This window comes from Lampetra fluviatilis, chromosome 25, assembly GCF_964198595.1.
Source record: "Lampetra fluviatilis chromosome 25, kcLamFluv1.1, whole genome shotgun sequence".
NCBI lineage: Eukaryota > Metazoa > Chordata > Hyperoartia > Petromyzontiformes > Petromyzontidae > Lampetra > Lampetra fluviatilis.
Window position 1 is genome coordinate 6,737,438 of NC_136299.1, and position 25,582 is coordinate 6,763,019.

At 48.8% G+C, this 25,582-nt stretch overlaps 2 protein-coding genes across 5 annotated transcripts; both read right to left on the reverse strand.

The window, feature by feature from the left end:
* Positions 1-1,367: 1,367 nt before the first annotated feature.
* On the reverse strand, positions 1,368-12,012 carry FIBP (FGF1 intracellular binding protein). Of its 2 annotated transcripts, none has more exons than XM_078868117.1 (10): positions 11,614-12,012; positions 8,664-8,865; positions 7,306-7,432; positions 6,313-6,413; positions 5,668-5,801; positions 4,961-5,069; positions 4,387-4,450; positions 3,090-3,176; positions 2,220-2,317; positions 1,368-2,112 (listed from the first exon to the last, which is right to left on the reverse strand). In XM_078868117.1, exons 1-10 carry the CDS (start codon positions 11,696-11,698, stop codon positions 2,043-2,045), a joined length of 1,077 nt encoding a protein of 358 aa, XP_078724243.1. In that variant the 5' UTR covers positions 11,699-12,012; the 3' UTR covers positions 1,368-2,042. The 2 variants fall into 2 exon arrangements, with proteins under 2 accessions (XP_078724243.1, XP_078724244.1); XM_078868118.1 differs by having other exon boundaries at positions 11,537-11,634.
* Positions 12,013-13,309: 1,297 nt separating this feature from the next.
* On the reverse strand, positions 13,310-25,374 carry CCNK (cyclin K). Of its 3 annotated transcripts, none has more exons than XM_078868120.1 (12): positions 25,316-25,374; positions 24,488-24,570; positions 23,351-23,573; positions 22,830-22,911; positions 22,270-22,401; positions 21,789-21,894; positions 21,001-21,058; positions 20,339-20,508; positions 19,463-19,857; positions 18,129-18,159; positions 15,347-15,415; positions 13,310-14,738 (listed from the first exon to the last, which is right to left on the reverse strand). In XM_078868120.1, exons 3-12 carry the CDS (start codon positions 23,509-23,511, stop codon positions 13,903-13,905), a joined length of 2,040 nt encoding a protein of 679 aa, XP_078724246.1. In that variant the 5' UTR covers positions 23,512-23,573; positions 24,488-24,570; positions 25,316-25,374; the 3' UTR covers positions 13,310-13,902. The 3 variants fall into 3 exon arrangements, with proteins under 3 accessions (XP_078724246.1, XP_078724248.1, XP_078724247.1); XM_078868122.1 differs by having other exon boundaries at positions 24,521-24,570; positions 25,316-25,358; XM_078868121.1 differs by lacking the exon at positions 24,488-24,570 and having other exon boundaries at positions 25,316-25,358.
* Positions 25,375-25,582: the final 208 nt, after the last annotated feature.

The window sequence follows — 25,582 nt, forward strand, 5'->3', positions numbered from 1 at the left end:
TTGGGCAAAGCATTCAATTCGTTTGCGTTATATACACGGCGATTTTCAAATGTGTTACAAACTTTTGTGGTATTGCTCACACGGAGGGGGTCCAGGTGGAGTCGCGGTTTCCACCAACATACACACACGGCATTATCCCACCACCATCATTGGCACAGCTCTAAAGCAGTTTGGAGTATTTGGCCGCGATACATTTCCACATAAGGGGCCGTCCATAAATGACGTCACGCGATTTGGGACGATTTTTGACCCCCCCCCTTCGTCACACGACGTCACAAAAAGTCAGACCCCCCCTCAAATATGACGTCACAAAGCTCTGCCCCCACCCCCCCCAAAAACAAAACGTGCTTCAAATCGCTTTAAACTATTGTCATTGTAGTGCGTATTTAATGTGGCGCTGCACTCTGATATTGTTGGAGAAAACATTTATTAAAAAGTCTATTTAATTAAGTAGAACGTGTTGTCTATATTTATTTAAAGTTGCGCATTTTGATGTGACGTCACATTTCTCAAACCCCCCCCCCCTCGTCACACATCGTCACAAATGTCTGACTCCCCCCCAGGTACGTGACGTCATTTATGGACGGCCCCTAAGCTACTTCATTGAGCTATCATGTGGCCAGCTCGCTTGTGAAACACAGCTGTACATCTCAATGGGCCTTACCTGGTAAAATATAGTAAGTTAATAGTTGACACGCAAAGACAAAGATTCCCTGCGTATCCAAGACAGGCTGTTGGGCAAGTGCTGTGAGAGCACCATGAAGACCGGCAAAGGCCGTTTTTGTCTCCCCGATACGATTGTTCACACACCACATCGGGTACTCATTTAAAAGCGAGCCGACCTAGTGGAGTCCCCGATATTCGTCACCGATGTTGTCCGGGTCGCCGGTTTCACGGCGAAAAGCGCTAACCACTGCGCCACCACTCCTCGTACAACCTCACCCTCTCGCACACACACAACACACACACACGTTCACACCTCAACGTGCAGATCCCAATTCTACCAAGCGCTCAGCGGTGCCCAGAAAATGGGCAAAGCGTGTCCAATGTGGAGACTTTGTCCCATGGCGCGAGACCGCTGCCTGCGCCGCGTGCCACCTCAACCCCAGACACCCATCGCGCCCAATTTCCAACAGACTCCAAGTACGACTGATTACTTATTCTTCCACTGCTTACCGAGAGTAATCGTTGGAATTGAAGCAGCAGCTAACCGTCCCGCGCATGAAGGGATGGTTGTTGCGAAAAGGTATTACTATTATGTCTAAAGTCATGTCGGTGAGCTTATATAACGAAAAAAAAAGCAATAATCATAAGGTTTAACAGTCACATGTTAAGTCACTTTCAATGACAGGAAAAGACCGTGATAATTAATTAACCTATTATTTATTATAGTCATAACTACTGGTGTTGATTAGACATGCCTCATAGGCACTTAACATAGCCATGGGTACCAAATATACAATCAACTGATAGGAAAGTTAATTTCTCCCAGCAAAAACAAAATACAGTTTTAGTCCCTCGGCTTACGAACCTCTGGGGTAAAGACGTTTCTCATTTCACCTGGCGTAACGCACTTTCTGTCTCTTACCTGTTACCCATGACGCCCCACAAGGGCACACGCCAAGTTGTAACTCAGCCACGTGACGAGGGGGCCTTAGCAGCCAGCGTCGAGAGGCAACCTTCCCGATATTCCCCAATGCAAAGCTATAGCCTCATCCCACCCACACACCGCGAAATCCAACCCCAGTTGTCAACCACTGCTGTCAGCCGTTGTTTGCAACCGCCGTGGCCAATGGCAGCTGTCAACCGCTGTTGTCGCCTATCGCTTAACGCCGTCCGCAACTTGCGAGCGGATACCTGAGGAGCAAGGGGAGGATTTCTACTTCAAAGTTAACTCCTCTCCACAAGCGCCGTGTGAACATTGGCGGTGGGGAGCAACGGCGGGACTGGTGGGCTGTCCCGATGGCTCCTCCTCCGTGCCGGTGGCTCTCAACTCAGGGCAGTGCTCTCGGTTGCGTCAGCGCCTGCGCCGCTGCAGCCGCTCACTCGTGGTACATCTTGAGGACGCAGCTGCGGACGGTGCCCATGTAGCGCTCCCACAGCAGCTGGTGCCTGTGCGCACATATACACGCACGCACATGTACATGCGTGCACTTCACACTCAAGGACGCATGCGCACGCGGTTAAACGAGCACGCAAAGCACGCATTGTATACGCACTTGAAGGCGTCCAGCGCGCTGGCGGAGTTGGCGTACTGCGTCAGGAAGAGCCGCACGTCATTGTGGCTCCATCGATCGGCACGGCAGGGCTCGATAAACTAACGCACACACACACAGCGCACACGGTGGTCAAGACTAACAAGAGAGCGGCAGCTAAAGGACGGCTCGCGCCCGAGAGGACGTCAACCGCGTAACTGGAGCGATGGAATCAGCTCGTGTACAGGCGCTAGGTGGATTGTAACATCCCAAGATCTTGAGTGATGGTGATATCTCGGGGAGGTGTTCATCCAGTAGTGAACAAGGCTGATAATGATGACTTGCACACGCACTTGGAAACTAGTTCTACCTTAGCCAAGTGGGAGCCGCATGGCAGGCACGTGCAGGCAGTAGACGCCAAACCAAGGTGCCTCGTTTGGTGGTATCGAATCTCGGGATAAGGGCTGTTCGTGACCACCCATCAAGGCAAGAACGGCACACGAGGCCTTGGCGTGGTCAAAACCATGACCAGCCGATTTATCACACGAACGTTGTTCTTTACACACCGCATCTCACCCACATCCCCACGCACACACACACATAGAACAGACCCCACACTTACATTTACACACAAACTTCCACACCCACGTATCCACACAAAGATTCCCCATATAGCCATCAACAGACTGTTAGGCCAAGTGCTGCTAGCGAGCACTTATGAAGGCCAGCACGGTGGAGGGGGGGGGGGAGCTAATACCACACCCACCTTTGTCTCCCCAGTGCTGACATTTCCACACCGCACCTGGGGGAGGCCCAGGCCTGGTTCAAACATTCGCAACTATTTTTGGCCGTGAGTCGGAATCAAACGCGGGTCGCGGAGATCACAAGGCTCACCTTCTCGACGAGGTCGATGAAGAAGTCTCGCACGTCCTTGCTGTGCATGAGCTTCACGGCGATGTTCACGATCCCGCGAGACAGCGCCTGCCGTCACAGCTCAATTTAGAAAACCTAGAACGAGCATCGGTGTTTTGTGCGAGAGCGTGCGTGTTCGTACGAAAGTTTCTCTTTTCTTCCAGATGAAGGGGTCCATTTGTATCGCTCGCAGAGCAGCGCGGCCCCCTCATGTTACAACCGGGGCCAGAAATGTAAAGGGACTTTGTGAATAAAACGGAAGAGAGCCCGCAAGAAGGGGAGTCTTTTCGATTTAAAGCTTTCGTGACTGCAGGGATTCATCTTCTTGGTTCTTTCGCTAAAGTCACGTAACTTTACCGAAAGAACCAAGAAGAAGGGGGAGTCTATCAACTTGGAGTGCTCAAGAGCACGAGCGGAGAGGACCCGGGGAACACGGTTTACAGTCATACAACCCATGGCCATGTGAGGCCTTCCACTTCGTTTCTGGTGTTTGTTCCACTCACCTCTGAAGAGGATCTGCTCTGCGTCTTGTTCTGAGTGGCAGATTTATCTCTCTCCCCTTCCTCTCTCCAGAGGCGTCCTCTTAAGTGTTCATAATTGAGAGTGGGTGTCTGTTATTGTTTATACCCTGATACGATAGAAATGACTTTGCTGATGAGTCTTGAGGATTGTGGGTAGCAGGCTGGAGGAAGAGATGTGGCAGGGGCGGGCACAGAGCACCCATCTCAAAACCCTCTTTCTGCACCACGTTTCGTGCCCTGGTGGGAATTGCGCGTTTTAACACCTTTGAACGAGAGGTCCTAAGCTCCGCTAGCCTGACCTGAAATAAACCGACTTCAAAATGGTCAACAAAACGACACTAACCTGCCACTGCAAGCCTCTTTATCTGCTTTGCTACGCAATGCGTTAACGAGCCTGTCAAAGAACTTGAAAGCCCTGTAGTGCTGCACGAGCGTCAAGTCAACACGGAGAACGGGCGCCAGGGCCCAGTGCAGTTTCGACGGCGTTCTCTCTACAGTACGGCGATGCTGCGCGTGCGTACACGACCCCGCCTGATCATGCACATTTGGCGGCCTCCGTAAAACCCGTGCCCCCTAAGGCTCAGGAGAATTTCCCGAGCTGATGGTCGGATAAGGCCGAAACGTGATACGGGGGGCAGCAGGCGAGCCCAACTGCGGTGGGAGATGTTCTGAATTTTCCAACGGCTACTTTGAACCAAACTGTAAATGTTATGTTAAAAAACATGGGGATTTGAGGGTGGGTTCATTAAAATAAGCACCTTGAAGCTCGCCTCCATTTCGCTGAAGACGGTGATCTTGCCTCTAAGTGTGGTGCACACCAAGCTGTGGACACAAACACAAAAGATCCCCTATGTAGCCTTAACAGACTGTTGGGGCAAGGGCTATTAGCGAGCACCTATTAAGGCCGGGACGGCACACAAGGGGGTGGGTAGCCAGCAGCACACGCCCAGTTGTCTTTGTCTTCCGAGTGGCGATATTTACACACCACACCAGGTACTCATTTGAGGCCGAGACGATTTAGGGGAGGCCCAGGATGAGTTCAGATATTCGTCACTGGAGTCGGCCGTGAGCGGGAATCAGTCGCCGGGTTCATAGCGCAGTGCGCTAACCGCTACGCTACACACACACTTACACACAAATGCACACGCACACTCAGCAAGTTTATCTCAAAGCAGAAAATGCAGACACGTGCCTCCCCCATGTTACACATGGCTGCAGTGCAGCTGCGTTGGCTCACAGCACACAGCCATTTTCCCACAGCTAGGAGTGGTGGAGACATGGCAAGGCACGAGATCATCACAAGAGGTCAGAACAAGGTCCAACAAGGGCCACCTCTTGTGCTGGTCCAGCAGATCTTTGTCGGAGATGAGCACCTTCAGGTCCTTGAGATCCTGCAGGAACTCTCGATCGAGATCCACGTCCATGTCGTCCTCCTGTGGGCCTGTAGCCAGGGGGTGGCGGGGGGCAAGGGGGTCAGCTGTTAAGGGTCAGGTGCCGAGTTTAAATCAAATGGCTTCAAGGCGGCAAATATCTCGCTGACCAGATGGCGAATAAAGTTTTTGTTAATATCTTCTTAGGTTCTTTCGGTAAAGCCACGCAGAAAGTAAAATAAAATAAAAACAAAAATCACGACGTTTCGGAGGCAACACAAGTCTCCGTCATCAGGTGGGACCGTCACAGCCAGATTATCAGGTGGGACCGTCACAGCTAATCTGGCTGTGACGGTCCCACCTGATGACGGAGACTTGTGTTGCCTCCGAAACGTCGTGATTTTTGTTTTTATTTTATTTTACTTTCTGCGTGGCTTTACCGAAAGAACCTAAGAAGATGATTCCTTGCAGTCACGAAAGCTTCAAATCTAGAATTTTTGTTAATACTTTTCCCTTATCTTATCAAGACTATACGATCACCGTGTCCATTATTCATCATCACCATCAGGTGATGTTTCGGGCAATGGGTCATTGCCCAAAACTTATCCCATCATTAGTAAACGGCGCCCACTCACTGACAGCCCCCACTCACCGACGGCGCCCACTCACCGACAGCACCCAACGTCCAGTTCTGGATGAGTTGCTCGGCGCAGAACGCAAAGTCCTCGAACGTGAGATACAGGAGCTTCTTCTTGCCGGTCTCGAAGCGGTTGTTGGTGAAAAACACGATTGCCGCATAGTCCCTGCGGATCACACGCGCCTGGTCAGCTAACATCGTAGCCCCCCCGCGCCAGTGCGTGAACACTGCCCAAGGCACCGTGTCGCTGAGTCATGTCCGTTTTGGGTCACCTGGATAGTGGGTGCGCGTGTGTGGGTGGGTGGCTCACCCTGTTCGTCTGTGTCTCTCACCTCCCCAACGTGTTTGTGTCACCTGGGCGGTGTGTGCAGCTATGTGTGGTTCACATGATCAGGTTGTGTATGTGTGTGATTCACCTGCCTAATTTTTATGCAACTATGCATGCTTACTAGTGTGTTTAGCCCACCTAGCTAGTCTGTGCATGTGGAATGATGGGTGTGTGTATTGTTCACCCAGCCTATATGTGTGTGTACGTAACGGCTAGTGTATGCTTACCTGATTAGCGTACATGTGTGGTGTGTGTGTGTGCTGCCCATGTACTGCGGTGTGTGTGTGTGTGGTCCGCCTGGCTAGTTTGTGCAGTTATCTCACCTGGCTAGTGTAGTGTATCACCTCACCTGGACAGCTTCCTCGACAGAAGGAAGTGCTGTTGGATGTTGTCCACCAGTGCACCCTTCATCTCCTCCACCACTTTGAAGACTCGCTTAAAGTTGTCAAACTAAATCATATGCAGAACAAGACACATTCCGGCTCGGTTCATAATACGTGAATTGTTGGTTCACACGGTGTTCAGAGTTTGGCCTAAATTGGACCCAAACAATTCCATGCTACCTCACCATATTCTATTCTAGATGGCAGTGAGGGTGAGTGAGACGGTGGTTTGAGTGATGGAGGTACTGACAAGCAGAGGTGTGGACTCGAGTCATGTGACTTGGACTCGAGTCAGACTCGAGTCATGAATTTGATGACTTGCGACTCGACTTGGACTTGCATAACAATGACTTTGTCCCACCTATGAGATGTGGACTCGAGTCATGTGACTTGGACTCGAGTCAGACTCGAGTCATGAATTTGATGACTTGCGACTCGACTTGGACTTGCATAACAATGACTTTGTCCCACCTCTGCTGACAAGTTTGATGGAGACGATGGTGAGAGTGACGGAGATGGCCATGATGGTGACAGACAATATTGAGATGATGGCGATGATTGCGAGAGTGATGTAGATGATTGCGAGAGTGATGTAGATGATTGCGAGAGTGATGGAGATGGTGGTGACAGTGATGGAGATGAGTGGTGAGGGAAATAGAGATGTTTGTGAGTGATAGAAATGGCACGAATGATGGTGAGGCAAATTATGATCAGAATGATGTAGATGATGGTGGCAGAGATAGCGATACGGGTCAAGGAGATGATGGTGACTGGTCACGATGGCAACAGCGATGAACATGGTGGCAAGGACAACAGAGATGGTGGTAACAGTAGCAAAAGTAATAGCGGCCAGGGTGATGGAGATGGGTGATAAGATGGAGATGATAGTGGCAACGGTGAAGGATGTGGACAAGAATTTGCAGCACGTGGAGCGAAATGTGGGAGAGTGCGGGATGGACCTGGCGGCGGCAGCTGCGGAGCGTGACGCCCGTCTTGGCGCTCACGTCGTCCAAGTCTTTCTTGGTCCCCTTGGAGAGCTTCTTGCCAAGCACCTCGCGCACAAACGCCTCGTCAAACTCGTAGTACCTGGCCATGCGTGGGAGGAGCCCCAGAGTGGGTTACGCGGAGAGGAGGAGGCAGTGGGATGTGGAAATAGGAATGTTTTGCTTACCATTAAAATAGATGGCTTGTGATTTAGCTGCGCACCCCATGGTGTGTTTATGTTATTGGAGTAACGTACTTTACGTGCAGCAGGTTAAAGTAAAGAGATTCAATTAGGCTTTTCTGGGTTAATAAATGGTATTGTAATTCATCATCACCATCTGTCTGACATGGTTCTCTTTTTTTCGTCAGAATTACTGTTTTGTCTAATCTCAACTCTTTCCCTTTTAGATCGGGAGCCGCTGCATCTATCCAGCTGGTTGTCTATGTTCCCCAAAACCATTTTCCTTCCACATTATAATCACTTTCATGAAGACGCGGTCCGCTTTGAACCACATCTGAACACCACAATGCAGCTGCGGCCGCATATTATGCCAGTGGAATATTGCGACTGTGGCTATCACCGCCAAACTATGGAGCACATTATCCAGCAATGAACTCAACACATTTGCCAATAATACTGCCTGATGAGGAAAAACACATAATAGACTTGGCACCACAGCCAATGCAGTATTACCAAATAGTATTATCATCCAGCAATGCCCAAAGCTTCACTCATTCGCTGGCAGCATCTCAAGATATTCACAACATCACTCCTGTAACCCTTAACTGGTTCGCCAACCTCGTATGTATGTATGTTGAACTTCTCTCGCACCTTACGTACCCAACCATGCTAATCAAAGGTGCAGGGAAAGGACAACAAACTAAACACAAAAATCAGCTAATAACTTTTTTATCTATATTTAGAAGTACATAACTCCAGTAGCTTCCTCATATCCACAGGGAGAGCATTCCAGACAGACACAGAAGCACATCTGCAAGCATGCGATGTAGTAACCGTCTATGTTCGATGGTTAGCCAAAAATCGCTAGAAGGATGACCGGCGTTTGCATGATGGTTTATGCTCCTTGACGAGATCAGCAAGGTATTGTGGTTCATTTGTGGCAAGGGCTTTCCGTAATGAGTGCAACCTTATAATGTATTTGTTTGGCAACCGGAAGCCAATGCAGCTCAGCGAGCACTGGACGGACACGGTCCGCATTAACGTAGAACATTGCTCATCACCCTAACCGTACTATTGTAACAAAGGTAAATGTTAATATTGTCTAGTGCTGTCGACTGCACACAAATCGTGCACTGCCGTGAGGGAGATTACTTCTCGATGAGCGTGGCACGCATGAGAGGCGGGATCTGGTAGAGCAGCTGGTTGGCCAGCTTGTGCGGCGTGTGCAGCAGGCGCTCCAGCATCTGGCACGAGCGGAACTGGTCCATGGTGTCGCTGTGCAGCAGTGCCATGGTGGCGCCCGATCGCTGTAGGAGAGTGCCGCTCTGTGTCCGCATCCCCACCGCGTCGGTCACTGCAGCAGAGGAAACGCAACGGTGGCTAAACGAAGCGTTTCAACGCGCTGCCTCAACTCAAGACCCCTATGTCCTTTTTCTGTGGGCAAATGAGCCATGCTGGGGCCGAGCAAGCTTTTCGCAGCTTCGGAGGACCACCAGGGTGTATATCTAATGCAGAAGCTGAGCCATGTCGCAGACGTCACGCATCATAAACGCGCGACCCTAAGGTCACACGCTCAAGAGTACCGAATGATACAATGGGACCCTTTTTTGTCAAAATCCAGATTTTGGCGGTCATACATGGGTTATTAAAATTATTAAACCAGCACCTGACCGTGCGTGGTCAAGCCAGATTCAGGTGGTTTGGTCCTGGCTCGGCACAGTGAATAGCCAGTGGAAAAGCACCTGCACCGTGAGGGCCCCGTGCAGGCTCGGCTCAGATGTGTCAGTGGATAAGGGGTTTTATTTGTGCTCGCCTGGGGCTTCTCGGACCGCAGTGCTTGTTTCTCCCTTAAGTTCCAAGTGTCCACGATTTAAGTTGACCCAATGTTAAATTTCGATTTAAAGCTTTCGTGACCGCAGGGATTCATCTTCTTGGTTCTTTATTTTATTACTTCCCTTCTACGTGACTTTACCGAAAGAACCAAGAAGATTGACCCAATGTGTTTGTCGATGGTGACCTACCAGGGAATTTACTCAAATAGAGTTTCGTGACAACCATGGGTAAACAAAAATATATGCTTTTATAATACAAAGGCTGTACAGCAGTCTTCTTCTTTTGTATGGCTGATGGAGATGCAGAGCAACAACTACAATTTTACATTTAGGTGGTCAAGCCAGATAACTTCGTCAGGATTAGCAAAGTGTATCGTTGTAATGTGTCTTTCCTATTTGTGGATCAGGCATTGCGTCTTTATATGTTGTAGGTCCTTTCTGGATGACCACAGGCGCACACTGGAGAGTTTTTAATTTTCCATTTGTGGATCAGGTATCCGCATATTCCATGGTTTGTGCGGATGCCATTGAGAATGGACCATGTGCTTCGTGGAAGATGTACAGCAGTTCAATATTGTAGGTTGCCAATGAACGAGAAGAATATCATTGGGCCTTGGTGATTTGCAAGGCCTTGGTGATTTGCAAGGACTTGGATTTGAGAATCCCTGGAAAGGACAATTTGGAGACCTCGTCTCCAGCAAGCAGGCGTATAAGTCCAACACTTCAGCGAGTGCACTAGTTGAAAAGTATGCAGCACTAATTGAAAAGTGTGCAGCGAAGCATGGGGAGATGCGTTTTTGCAATTGCTTTGAGTGACAAAAAGTGGAAACGCATGGATTTGAGAACATTTGCAGGTTATGGGTAATTGCAACTAATATTTGAAAATTCCGCACCTTGATTAAAGGTGAATTACAATTCAAACGGTGTGCTTGTTGGACAGGGCACGTCGTGGCTACAAGTCACGATGGCTGGTGGGCGAGACGAATAACAGCGGAGTGACAGCCAGGGTAGTACGAGTGTCCAAGAGTTCAGGAGACGGAGCGGCGAAACTGCGTGCAGGTGCTCGAGAACGTCCGGCCCGTGGGCCGTACGAGGCCCGCGAATTCATTTGGTGTGGCCCTGCCAAGGCAACCGCAGGCGGGACTCGAAATTCAATAAATCTAGGAGCAAACCTGGACAAGCAGTTGCGAGTAGCAACATCATCAATACCAGCTAACATCACACGCCTCGCCAAAGAGAAGCAGTTCCAGCCCATCGCATTAGGGGTGAGTTACTTAAATGTTTGACCAAATATAACAGGCTAATTTTTAAGTTGATAGTTTTGTATGGCCCGCGAATGATGTTATAAATACAGTAATCAAGTGGCCCTTGGCAGAAAAAGTTCCCCCACCCCTTGTCAGCTTGACTCAAATACAATCGCAGGATCGTGAGAAACTTTCGTCCGTAGCTGGCGATGATATAAACGCACACAAATAAAGCGATTATGGCTCTTTGCAACGGGCACACATTCCACCCGCTGTGGCCCTTAACGCACCAGCATCGTCATGTGATGGTCTATCCACTGCTGGACGAAGGCCTCCCTCCCAGAGGTCGCAACCGGGTACCCGATACCCGTTTGCGACCCTGGTGCGGCCGGGTACGGGTACGGGAGGCCGTGAGTCACTGGTGATTCACCGTTTGTCACTCATTTCCCAACGTCTTGTCTCTTCTCACAATTCAAGTTCCTAGAATCAACCCACCCGCGCCTGCAACATGGCTTCATCCCAGAGGTCACAATCAGGTACCCGATACCCGTACCCGGCCGGGTAAGAGTAGGGTACCCGGCCGGGTACGGGTAGGGTACGGCCGGGTACGGGTACCCGTTTGCGACCCTGGTGCGGCTGGGTATCGGGTAAGGAATCAAAACCCGTTTGCGACCTCTGCTCCCTCCCCAAGTCGCCACCAATAATCGTGGTCGTGCTAACAACGATCAGCACCACGGACAGACTTGCATTGGGTCCCAACTCAGCGCATTTCCACGCTTGTTACGACCATTAACCATGCTTGAAAATTATTATTTAAATTAAATAAAAAATATATAGAACGCACTTAAATATGGTGACTGCTCTGACCCCTAGATGGCACGCATTTAAAATAACACGAGGCACACAAACGTGTTAAAAGGCCGGAGCACGGGGTAACCGCGAAACCTACGGTCTGGCCTGATTTCTCCCCCAGCTTGGGTGGCCCCAGGCCCGCGGGGCTGGGTTCGCCGTACGCGGTCGTCTCACCCGAATGTCCGTCAAGCCAGAGCCGATAAACTTCCTCGTCAATGAGCGTCGTGTTCCCCACGAACACGTCGAGTTCTAGCGCCATGGTAGTCGTCCTTGTTTAGCCGTGTTAGTTGCTGGAAGACGCGAGACGAACGAGACGGGAGAAGCGGTGGCGGTAGCGGCCCGGGCAGCCACGGCGCTGACGTAGGCCAAGCGGCTTAATTCTCTAATCACTACAGTATAACATTTATAACAACAACTACTACGAACAATAATATACGTGACAATGCAATGTGTTTATCTAGGAAAGCCTCACTAAGTGTCAAGACTCTGCTTCTAAGCGAGTCCTGCTACATCTGAATGCGTGTAAATGTTCCATGTTTAGCTGCTTTCATCTCGGGCTGTGGAGTGGCCAGCAGATGGCCCACACAGCAATGGATTCTTGTATCGGTCTGTGCGGAGTCGTGAGCGTTCACCTCGCCGCACGTGTGATGGACTGTCGCCAGGTACTCTTGGCTTTATTGGCCTGTCATGTTTCATGCTTTTCGCGCAATGCGCCTTCTCCTGATCCTCTTGTAAAAAAAAAATATCAATACCAGAACCCACTTGCTGTACTGCCATCTGCTGGTCACTTCAAACTTTCAGCGGGTTGAGCTTCAACAAATCTGTACGTGCTCCATCAACCCTTGCATCCAAAGGAATGGATTTCAGGAGTGCGTTGGGGTGAGGCAATGAGTTACATGGCTGTAGAATTTATGTATGTTGAACTTGTTTCACACCGTGCGTAGCCAACCACACTCATCGGTGGTGCAATAATAATAATAATGCGTTACAGTAATCGCATTACCAAAAATCCAGGACGTTTGCTATTTTTTTTTATCAGAGCTGGACTTGAAACAACACAATATCCTGTGGCCATTTACACAAACTGTGAAGACCCATTGCCCAAAACATTTCTATTATAATACCTGTCAACCTAGATGGTTTACCCGTATTATTGTACAGGGAAATTGAGCTTTGAGGTCTATACGGCGTACAGCCGTTTCAATACGGGCCACATTTATGTGTATATTTGTGTTTCTCCCTTGTGATGGGATTTTGTAGGATGAACGTTGAGATTTATAAGGGCACGGGGTAACCATTATGGTCTGAATTGGTTTGTAATAAAGTAGGCATTAATAAGGGATTGACAGGTATGCATTATATATGTATTCCTTTCAGGGCATTGCTATATTGAATGTTTAATTTTTGCAAAAATTCGTGCTTGCCCCCTTGTGATGAAGCGATTTGGGGGTGACTAGTTAGTTAAAAATAAGATTGTTTTGTCGTTGTGTTCACTGCAGCACCTCTAGTATCTGCGGGGTTTTCATTAACCCAGTGGTTCTTAACCTTCACTGCAGCCTTGGGCCCTTTTGGTTCTCATTCGTAAAAAAAAAAATGTTAATACATAGGTTTAATGAAACAAAGTAGTTGTACTTACGTGCCCGTGGTTAATTTGTTTCGATGATTTACCTTCTAAAAAAAAATCTGGCATGTCTCGCACCCCCAGAAAGGGCATCTCGCACCACCAGGTTAAAAACCACTGCTGATTAACCGATCATAAAAAATACGAATGGAAAGTTTATGGATATTGTGAGCATATTAAATTTTAATTGACAAATCGATGTATCACATCTAGTAATGAGATAAGTTTGAGGCATATAAAAAACGAGCCTCATACAGTTTTTCCAAGCATGTTCAATTTTTATTTTCAAATGTCAAAATATAATTGTTATCGCTGCATTGAGGATGACATTCACACCTCCGGATCAAGTCATTTTGCAGTACACAGTAATTTATAAAATAAAAACAGCAAGCTTTAAATAGTGTACTGGGCAGAAGACCATGGGCTCAGGCGATAATAAGGCAATGTTGACGACTGCCCTTCTCATCAACCCAAATTACAAGCAACGCACCATCGCAGCCAGTCAGCATCTGGTTTGTAAAACGCATTACACATGATCGATCTCAAGCATCCTTCACCACGAAGGTGGTGCGATTCCAAACAAATTATTCGCAACACAAGCCACTTATGTTCCCGTACATGCCACCAACCTAGAATTCTATATAGAACTCATGGAAGTTCAAGGACAACGGGCAACTCTGCCAAACAATCACCACTTGACCTCCCGAGCAACCACATACAGGAAGACGCCACCTCTAATCCCCATAAACCTGCTCAGATCTGTTGTTCAACTGTCCAGATGCTACGACGGTTACATTCGCGTTTGCGCATGGTTCTTAATTAACGTACTGACAGCGCTGGATTTAACATAATGTAGTTATTGGTGCAAAAATAAAATCCTTGTCAATGCGCCAAAGCAAAGGCTCTGGCGCCACCATCACCTCTTCCACGCGTTGCGACCTCTCGCCTCTTGCATGCAGGTGATGCGCACCTGGGGCATCGCCGCCGTGGGGGGTTGACCCGGTGGCCCCCCAGGGTGGTGCGGGTGGGGCGGAGGTGGGCCGTGGTGCGGGGGTGGCCCTCCGCCAGGCGAGGGAGGGGGCGGAGGGTGAGGCGGCAGGGGGGGGCGGCGGCTGGTGGTGGTACCCAGCCTGCGGGGGCACGGGGGGCAGGGGAGGCGGGTGGGGGAGCACGTGGTGTGGGGGCGGTGGCGGGGGACCCACGCCGGCACCCCCACCCGAGTTGGGCGGTATATGGTGGTGGTGGGGCAGCGGGGGAGGCAAGGCGTATCCCGCGCTCGTGCCGTACGTGTGCGGGGGGTAGGCGGACGGCGGCGGGGGCGGCAGGCTGGTGGGGGGCGGTGGCGGCGGGTAGGAGGTGGGCGGTGGGGGGTAACTGTGTGGCGGGAGAGGGGGCGGGTAGCTCATGTGACCGGGGGGCGGATAAGAATGCGGGGCGGACGCGTAGCCCCCGGCCCCGCCGGCTTCCGCCGCCATCCCGCTCTGGTAGCCGTCGCTGGCGCTCAAGTAGGAGCCGCTGCCCGGGGGGGCGTAGGGGTGCGGTGGGGGTGGGGGCCGGGCAGGAGGGGGCTGTGGGGGGAAGGGGGGCAGTGCGGGGCCCTTGGCGATGTCGTTGCCGTTCCCCACGCCCGAGTCCAGGTCCATGGACACTACGGACGTGTTGGCCGATGTGCGCCGCTCTGTGGGGAGGGAGGACGACCAGCAAGCAGTTCACCAATGGTGCAATATAATATTTCTTGACAGCTGACGCCCAAGGTCTCTCTTTCAAATGAGGATTTTGTCTTGATGGACGACGTTATTGTCAGCCACAGCTGAATAAAGGCCCCTCCCCCCACCACCCCATTTTATTCCATTCCTTTTTATCCTTCATTATTTTTGTCCAGTCGTGGCCTCCAAATGTTTTGATTAAGCTGGTTACTAGGATCATGTGTGCCGGCTAGGAGTGTAACAATGCACGAATGAACAGATTTCCCACAAGATTCTTAATTAAAGCACATATGTAATATTCCGTGTTTTTTTAATCAGTAAATGTTGTCATGGGTTAACATGACCCTTGCCTGGGGGGATGGTGGTGCAGACGAAGACTGTGTACATAACAGCTTACACACTAAACTCCAGGTCTCCCCTGAACATTAAATTATTGCCTGCTTTGTCTCGGGATGATGGCCGTTTCTACTCTTTTTCATCTTTGTTGCGTCAAGCATCCTGAGTTGCATTTACATTTTTGTTCGCAAAGAGTTGCTACGAATATATTTTTTTATCAGGACAAACAGTAGGTTCCTCTCACCTGTGATCGGAGGACCGGCAGTGTGGACTGGAGAAGGGTCTTGCTTTGGTATTTTTGTATGTGGGGGTTCTGTCATGTTATGTTGGGCAAACAGGACGAATGATCAGCACGAGACTAAAAGAACATTAGATTAATATTACATTCTCCAAAATACAATTGTCAGTAGTAGCAGAACACGCGTGCCAACAAGGACACTCAATTGATTTTGATAATGTTGAAGTTTTGTGCAAAACTAGCTACTAATGGCCAAGACTAATTTGTGAATCTATCGAAATTGAAAGAAATCAAAATAACTTTAACCGTTCGGATAGCTACCGCCTTAGTGCTGCGTGGAAGCGAATCATCAAATAATACATTATTTTAATGCATGCCTACAAAGGGCAGCGTACTTCAATAGGGATTACCGTTGGTAGGGCTATCTTAATAAACACAATAGACAGGAAGGACAAGTTCAAAGGGCTCGCATAATGCACATGCATAATGTACGTTGCCTCAGTAATCCCCCGCCCCCCACATTGTGCAAGAGCGCAGCTGCTTGGTCAACACATCTACGCCTCTATATAAGGAACGAAACAGGTGGACTTCTCCACAAATCTGGCTGTCGCCTGATGAAGCAAGTTGTAATTACTGGCGAAACGTCGTACTCAGATTGTAAATGTTGTGGCTTGGCTCTCCAACACACCGGTTAGTGCTGTACTAGTGACGAATTGGCACGTTCTGTTTACGTGACAACCTTTACTAGTTGGCTGTGTCGGGTGGTGGCGGGTTTTAACGACAAATATTTACGTGATCTAACCCAAAAATCTCTATTACGGACACACACGCTCGTTTCCGCTTCTCTGTCCAATAGAAAGCAACTGCTCCATGTAGTAACACTGCGTTATTCAGACAGAAAAAAATAATGGGATGAGGTTGGCATTGGTGCCTATGACAAAATCATTAGGAATGCACCAGAACTTGACAGATCTCAGAAGACAAGCAAGGTATTGCTTTCACGGGCGACCACCCTGTATGAAAGGTGTTATGAAGATTTGGAAATAAGTGGTGGGCAGTCGACAGCAGTGTAGAAAAATATGTTGCTTTACCACTAACCCGCATTGACCATTGTGGTGAAATGTGGTCAAATAACTTTCACAAACCACATGGCATGGGGAGGCCTTAATCCAGCATTAGACAAAAAAGGAGCTGTGCATATAGCATCTATATCGGTAGTGCTATGCAGGTACAACTATAAACACACGCACCACATTAAAGTTTAACACGGCCGAATAAAAGGTATAGTTGAGAATAGGTTGTCCCATTTTTTTCTGGCAACAAAACAGGTGTCAAATGTTAAAACACCAAACTGAAACCTTTTACAAGGAATCAAGTCTGCATTAACCACAATACTTGTGGTCAGAAGGCAAACAAAAAACGTACTCTGATAACACTGGGCAACAAAAAAAACACATTTTTTTCTGGCCTGGACTTTTGCAGCTGTTTTAGACTAATTTCAGGGTGCCGATTCCAAATCTGATCTCAGATTTGCTCTATCACATCTCATTTTATGCTATCGGCATACCCCATTTTCATTGATTTTACCCGAAATTAACTCTGTCACTTATGATTGCAAGTTGTTGCGAGTCAGTGACTGCTTTCGTGTTAAAATATGGTGCTGTATTTTTAGGATAGTGTGTTTATAATATCATTTTATGTAGCTATCCACATTTATTTAATATTTTTCTTCTGCAGTTTTTATTGAAAATGCAATATTTGATATCTCAAAAACCTGATGTGATAGACAAAAATTTATGCTAGATTTGGAATCAGCACCCCAAAATTACATTCAAACCTTCTTGGTTCTTTCGGTAAAGTCACGTAGAAGGGAAGTAATAAAATAATAAAAATAAAACATAATAAAATAAAATAATTCTCACGACGTTTCGGCTACAACGCAAGCAGTCGTCTTCAGGTGAAGAATGAGACACTACCAAGCTAGGAGCTTATATATAAGCTGGGTTGGAGGTTAAGGCGCTCTTCCACCTCCAACCCAGCTTATATATAAGCTCCTAGCTTGGTAGTGTCTCATTCTTCACCTGAAGACGGCTGCTTGCGTTGTAGCCGAAACGTCATGAGAATTATTTTATTATGTTTTATTTTTATTATTTTATTACTTCCCTTCTACGTGACTTTACCGAAAGAACCAAGAAGATGAATCCCTGCAGTCACGAAAGCTTTAAATCGAAATTTACATTCAAACCGTTGGAATACCTTATGCCAGAAAAAGTGTGCTGACCAGTGTAATATATGCATTGTCTTTGAAATTGATTGGTCTACACCAGATAGCTTTCTTTTTTAGCCTAACATCGTTTTGAGACGAGGCTCAAAAGAAAGCTGTCTCTGGTGTGGACCAATCAGTTTCAGAGACAATGCATATATTATCAAAGTACATTTTTTGTTTGCATTCTGACCACAAGTATTGTGGTTAATGCAGACATGATTCCTTGTAAAAGGTTTCAGTTTGGTGTTTTAACATCTTAACACCTGTTTTGTTGCCAGAAAAAAGGGGAAAACCTATTCTCATATTTTGGTACTGGCAAAGGAGGTCCCTTGAAAAAAGTATAGTTGTATTTAATAATTTTAAAAATGACATTTTCTGCTTCCTTCCCTCGAAACTTTATATTATTTTTTTTCAAAAGGTGAGGCATTTCTTGTAAATCAGCTGCACTTGAATGTTTCTTTCCCACGTAAACAAATAAAATAAATAAATCAACAGACCGTAGCATTAAAAATTAAAACTCACCGACAACTTTTTCCTCTCTTGCTGGAGACGCCTACAAACATCACAAACCCAAACATGTATTAAAATCAGCACCGTGCAATGTTTAAACACAATTGAACGGTTGTGTCACCACGTATTTACAAAGTTTCACCAGAGCCCCACTCCTCGGTGTGAGGAGTTGTATTGGCGGCTAAAGTCTTTTGGGTAAAATCACACTCAGTAGAACAAAACGTGAAAAGCAAACAAAAGGTGAAAAGGGGAGCCAGTCAAAGTGTCACAGTTTAGACTAGGGTAAGATAAGTTTCGGGGCTTGGCCGGCGGGTTTGTTCAGGCTAGGGTAGGGTTAAGATACAGCACCACATAATAAACATGCCCCCCGAGTCCATTCACTGCCAAGTATGCAGTCTGGCCCTCAATTCTACACTACATATTGTGGAGGACTGTCCTCTAACCAGATTGGACAGAGGACTCCGAGCACTGAACTTTGTTCAGTGCCTGTTCCAAGCCAGGAGCAAGGAGCAAGGAGGAGGGTTAGCATCTGGTGGCAACCGGCCGTAAAACCTTAAAACCAAAAAATGGAAATTCCTTGCAAACAAATGTCCCTCAGTCCCCTGCAGCCCTCGAGTTGGCAGAGGGTGCAAAGAATCTCAGGACTTAATGACTCTGCCGCTGCAGGGAGTGCAGAAACCTGGGCGGTGGTAGTTACATTGTCTGCACATATCAAGACGGACAAACAAAATGGAAAGAGCAGAAGGTTGTTCGGGAGAAAGAAAAGGTTGGTTACGTGAAATATTGGAACAATGACAGGAAAATGTCAGAAAGTGGACTGCTTGGGGAGGAGGAAAGTCGACATCGCATGCAACCAGGAAGCAAAATGGAAAGGCAGCAGAGTGAAAGAGATTGGCTGTGCTTTGAAATTGTTATACCATGGAACAACAGCAAGGATAAATGGGGTTGGAGTTTTGCAGAGTAAGAAGACGAAGACAAAGGTGGTTGAAGTCAGAAGAGTGAATGGCAGACTGATGATAGTCAGCTTGGTACTGGACAGTGGCGTTGTAAATGTGGTGTGTGCATATGCCCCGCAGATGGGCTGCAGAGGACAAGAGAAGGATGCATTTTGGGAGAGCTTAGACTTGGAGTTTCAGAGCTTACCTGTAGATAAAGCAGCGATGATGGGTGAAGACTTAAATGGAAGAGTGGGAAGAAGTAAGGACGGATATGAAAGGAACCATGGAGGATGCTGATATGGCAGTAGGAATGAGGGAGGAGAGAACATTCTTCGAATAGATACCGGGTGAGAGGGACACCAGGGAAGAGAGATAGCTGGAGATACAGAAACCGGGTGAGGCTCGTACCTGCAAGGGGCGCTTAAGGGGCCGGGGAGAGCTGGAGGGAGGCGATGGTTTTTTTGGTGTTTGCGGCAGCGACGGTTGCGCCTGCTGCTGTTGCTGCTGCTGTTGCTGCTGCTGTTGCTGCTGCGCCACAAGCTGCTGTGCCGCGACGAGCTGTTGCGCTGCCTGCTGCAACTGCGCAATGGCTTGTCCAGCTTGCATGCTGACGACCGGGGCCTCCCCAGGCAGCTGCTGCTGTTGCTGCTGCTGCTGCATGGACAACTGCTGTACGGCCTGAGCCTGAAATGAGGCCTGCGTGTGTGCCAGCCCGATCGCCTGCGATTGCGACGGGGGCTGCTGCAGCTGCTGCTGCGACTGCGGCGAGTGTGAGTAGAGGTCCAGCACCTGGTGGCAGATGTCTGCGAGAGAAACACAGCCAAGCGCAACGTGTGCCGCATTGATAAACGGCGCTGCTGCAGCCCGTTCGGTTTTAGTGCTGTTCTAGGACAAATCATTGACTCACCAGGTAGCACAGGGGTAGAGCGAGCGGCTCATAATCGGAAGGTTGCGCGTTCAACCCTGCGAGGGTGAATAAATTGAGTACCACTATGTGGGGAAGTCAACAGTGGTTGTGTCCCGTTTAGACTTTTCCCCACCAAAGCAATGTGAAACTTCCACCACTGGCTCGGAGCTCAATAGTGACTTTGACGATCGAATCACTGGAGGGAGTGGGTGAATCATTACACCTCTGCACCCACGCACTGTACCACACAGACATGTGCGCACTTACACACACGCACTCACCGGACCTCGCAGACGTGTGCGCACGCAAACACACACATGCACACACATGTATGCGCAAACAGACACACGCACACACACACACACGAGCCCACTCACCCTCCAGCAGCTCGACGGGCACGTCCTGTACGAACTGCTCCCACCAGCGGCGGTGCGCCGGCCTCGACGTCCACTCCTGGATCTCAAACTTGCAGAGGCGGCCGGCCAGGTACATCACCGCCACACCGATAATCTCGGGCTCCCATTGGAGGCACAGCATCGTGCACAGGCTGTGTGTGCAGAGGGGAAGGAGGACAGGGATTGGAGGGTGGTGGGGGGCGTTAGGGAGGGAGCAGTGATGCATGTGTACATGCGTAGTCACGCATGCACACGTGCAGACACCTGTACAACCCCTTTTAACAATCCGCTGCTGGATGAGGAACTCCCCACACGTCATGCGAGGTTGTGGGAGTTTTTTTTACCATACTTCACCACACTGATCAGTGAGGGTTGGTGAAGGTGGAGAGCATAGACGTATGGGCATAGAATCGATTTTGCTGCACTGCTCTCTGCTGGCACCCTACCGTGGCCTATGACCAAATCAAAAGAAATGCGCAGCAGGGTAAAGTGTCGACAGTACTTTGACAGACAGCCGACTACAAAGCTTAACGGGAGTTACAGACTGCGGGGCCCACAGGTACACGAGGACATGTTAATTAGTGCAGGATGAGCGGTGGACACTTATGCTACATCGAGCTGGGAGAGGCGGTCACCTTGCTCACCTGTCATTGACAAACGTCCAGGCCATCTGCACCAACTTCTGCAGCTTGCTCTTGTCTCCTGCGAAAACACCACAGCGACCCGATGTTCTTAAATTATTTAAGACGACAGGGTTCTCAACCCCCTCGGGGCGCAGGCTGCAGCATCGATACGTGCAGGAAAATGCACGCAGGGAATGTTAGCACCATGTTGTGGCGACAGAACACACTCATACGCAACACGAGACAAATGCTGTACTAACACCGCAATATATAAATGCGTGGATGTGTCTATTGTGGCCTTAATAACCTAGGGAGGGGGAGGGAACAGGGGAGGATGCAGGGACCAGTCGTGTTGACTGTGGGGTTGTCATACCAAAAATAGAGAATCACTGGTTTAACAAATTATGACAAAACCAGTGCTTCTACGAACGTACATCTGTATCTCTCAATCAGCTCTCGCCTCCCGTAAATCACGTGACTTACGTGTTTCCAACTCAACTCTGAATCCCTCCCCTCTCCCTGTGAAAACAATAGCTGCTCCCTCCCGCTTAATCATTCCTTCTCTCTCCCACTCTATTCTCCCCTCTCTCATCGCCAGAATCTTGGCCGGGGTCATTCCACCTCCCCTTCCCCTTTCTATTTGGTGCTCTCTATTTCTTGCTGCTGCTCATCTCGAGCAGTGTCCTGTGTGTGTATCTTTGGGACTTCCCTCCCGGCATCCCTTCCCTTTCCCCCGACAACCGAGACAAGACATATTTTTGAGACTATGAATGCAAGTGTGTAGACGACGTGCAGCGGTGAAAACAAACCCTTGAGCTGCTTGGCGTATTTTAGGAGGAAGTGGTAGGGGTGCTCCAGCTGGAGGTCAAACTTGATGGTCTGCAGCAGAATCCTCTCTAGCACCATCACCTCCTCCTGCTCGCAGAAACACAGTTCAGTTGTTGATTTTGTTTCACTGGGTGAGACACCAATACACCAGGATATCCGTCTTATTTTCAAGAGTGACCTGGGTCACCAAACCCCCGCACCCTGAACCCAAACACCAAACACTCGCCCTAAAACCCTAACTCTAACAATAAACCCAAACCATAACCTCGAATACGGGGTACATAAGCATGTTCAATGCTGGAAATACATATTCATTCCTCAAGAGGAACCAATATTTGTTTATACTGGCAAGATTGTGAGATATAGCGATGGATTGGAAATGACTATGGCTGGTGATGATGAACGACATGTGTTCACGACCACAGAGCATGTGACACACAGCAGAGGGCAGTGGTCGCTCGCCTTGGGGTCGTCTCCAAACTGTGCGAACTGCACATCGTTGAGTAGGCTGCGCGCCGTCTTGATGATGTCCTTGCACTTCTTTGGCGTCTCCTCTACCTTGCCGGCCAGGAAGAGGCAGCAGGCGCCCGTCACCTGCGCAGAGAGCGCATCACAGACCCAACAGCTGGTTAATTCCACACAGGACACACACAGTAGAGGGGCCTGACACAAGGGCAAGGGAGCCTGAACAACTGTTTTCTAACTTTTCACCAAAAAAACACATTTCACCGTAAATATATAACCCCTATGCCTGACACGGTGCTGGGAGCCTTCATCCAGCAGTGGATTGACAAAGGGAGGTTAATTATTATTTTAAATATTCTGCTATAAAACATCAATCTACTAGGTGGACTAAAAACAAATATTGTATTTTTACATGACACCCATGATTCTCCGTACTGGTACGTAGGTTAATGTACTGCTTAAAGCAAAGTAAATGTATGGGCTAAGGTTAGGAATTAGATTTAAAGCTGAAATATGTCGGTTGCATTTGGAGAGAGCTGTCGTCGCAGGAGACTCACGTATCGTGGGAACTGCTTGAACGAGTGGAACATGTAGAAGCGGTGGAAGTAGACCATGCCGGTAGCGAGTGTGTCGTAGTGCCTGTAGTGGAGCTCAGGAAACTCAACGTTGCAGACGACTCAATTAGATTAATTACCCACGAAATTACCAAATGGCTGTGTGAAGACATCCGACGGACCCCTTGTAAACCACTTTGGTGGATATTTTACCGTTTTGGCAACGACCGCCGACTTCACGTAATTAGGCATTTCCTCACCGCAGTGAGTCTCTCGCTTTTTAAAACCATTCGTAGAAAGACAAAGAGAAAAAAACTCATTAAACTTTTTAGTCCTCTGCCCAATGGCAGGGTGCCATAGTGTGGCATGGCATTGTGGACCAGCCTTGCGGGCAATTATAATGACAACTACCGCAGCACGACAGGCATTAATATTACGTTGCGATTCAAATTAATTGCGAAGTGAACACATCATGCAGCGGTCATCAGGGACTGGCGCCACCGGGCGTTAACGACAGAGGATACAGCCCAAGCCTCGTGCCCACGTCGAAGATGAAGCGAGCGCCCTCGCGGCGGTAGCGCGACTCCGTGACAGCGTCCATGCCCTCCTGCATGGATGGTGTCCGCACAAGGTCGCGCTTGTCCCAGTACCAGCATGGCCGCCGGGGCTCGCCCTTCGCCCCCATTCCCCGGGCTGGGCCGAGCACCTCCGGTACGGCTCAATGAGTCCTCAGTAGTCTCCTAGCAGCTGAACACATACACATGTGGGCAACAGGGTTTTAGTCAACAATGACAGTAACAAGTTAGATACTACTGCACAGCTTTTCACGGTTATGCCATATAGCTCTCCAATTCCTTTTTGGGTTGTACCACGTGTAGTATGTAACTCATCCCTCTATATTCCGCTCCTGAAGTAGCTCCCAGTACATTGAGTGAAAACGTCAGACATCACGCGGTACAACCAGAACACACGAGACTGCATTTAGCCGTACGAGTTGGCAAAAACAAACACGGCCTCCTGTGGAATCCGATTTAACGTTAACGAACCCAGTTTCATTCAATCAAACAAATTGTTTGGTGATTCTGCGTTGGCAGTGGTGCGCAAAAAAAACCACTCGATATAATCGCCAATAACGCTGCGGCCTTAAAAGGAAACTATAAGTGATATTGACGGTTCGGACAATGGCCCCGTATCAAAGTACATGGGCCTATTTTTCGCTCAATTTATATTGTACTAATGTATATAGCAAAGTGAGAAGTTCCACTTGGTTTTTAATTTTAGGGGGAAATAATTTACATCGTTTTTAATGCAATTTGGTGGAACGGTGGCTAAGTGGATATTCGTCCGCTGCCCTATGAGCCTAACTGCCTTAAGTTGGAGTCTCATACATATGTTGACCTATACGGTTTACCCGTATTCTTGTACAAGGAAATTGAGTTTTCAGGTCCATACAGCCGTTGAAATACGGGCTTTGTAGGATGAACGTTGAGTTTTATAAGGGCACGGGGTGACCACTAAGGTCTTAATTGGTCTCTAATAAGGTAGGCACTGATAAGGGGTTAACAGGTATGGATTCTCAGCCCACGGCTCGTATCCGTGGTGAGTGATATCTGAGAATCAGTCTTGGGCCCCTCCCCAATCCTTCATCAACCCGCACTGACCAGCGTGGTGAAGTATGGTCAAACAACACCCACACCGTGCCTGTCGCGGTGAGGCCTTCATCCAGCAGTAGATTGGCAAAGTGCTGTGAAAACATACATTTGGGCACATGTTTTAATACACTCAGCCCTTGTCCCGAACACACCAAACATGCAACAACGTTCATCTTAGGAGCACACTCAGTTATGAAATTGTCAAATAGCCCCGTGTAGGCCCCTATCGAGTCCCGAAACTCTGCGAGGCTTTAATCTTGAATGGAAAAGCACATTGTTGTTATTCCGAGCAGATAGAGCGACTAAATTAACTCGTGTACAGGTACGAGGTGGCTTCTTATCATCGAAGGCTCGCGAGGGATGGCAACGGCTTTGGGGAGAAGCCTTCATCCAGCAGTGAATAGACCATTCCCGATGACGACGATGAATAATTATTGCGAGCTACGAGTGCTCATCTCACAACACTAGACCTCACAAACACTGGCTCCGACATCTTTAACTCAAACTCCACGGAGATGAAGAAACCCCCTTCGTCTCATTCCCATTTCCTAAACCACGCACGCGAGCCGAGCGCCGAGTCTCCACCCGCGCGCCAGACCCAGCCCGGCCGGGCGAGGTGCGACCTCGTCGGTAGGGCCGTCTAGTCAAGCGGCGCGCCTCGCCGCGGCCTAGTGGATACGCCGGGGCCAAATCTCTCGAATGGCCTCGAATTTCGCCGCGGATGGTGCGGGAACTCGTCCAGAGCGATGGCTTGAAGCCCTCGGCGACTTAATTTGCGTTAATTGGCGTAGCGTTAATTGTAGTTGTGTGTTTAAATGACTGGAGAAGATGCCTCACCAGACGAGCTGATTTTCCCCGGTATGTACTCGGCGCCGGGGCAGATGAATTGGGACCCCTCCTCCTTCAACGCGAAGTCACTAAAACCTCCTAGGATCGTCGCTAGGTGTCGCTACACAAATCTAGCAAAGCAGTAGCAGCAGCCGCGAAGTCAAACTAAACTGCAGTCTTTAATCTTAACCAGGTAAGGACCCACTTGAGCGATATGGATGAGTCATTGTTTCAGAAGCGACCTGGCCACCAATGATATGTGAACGAATTGGCGTT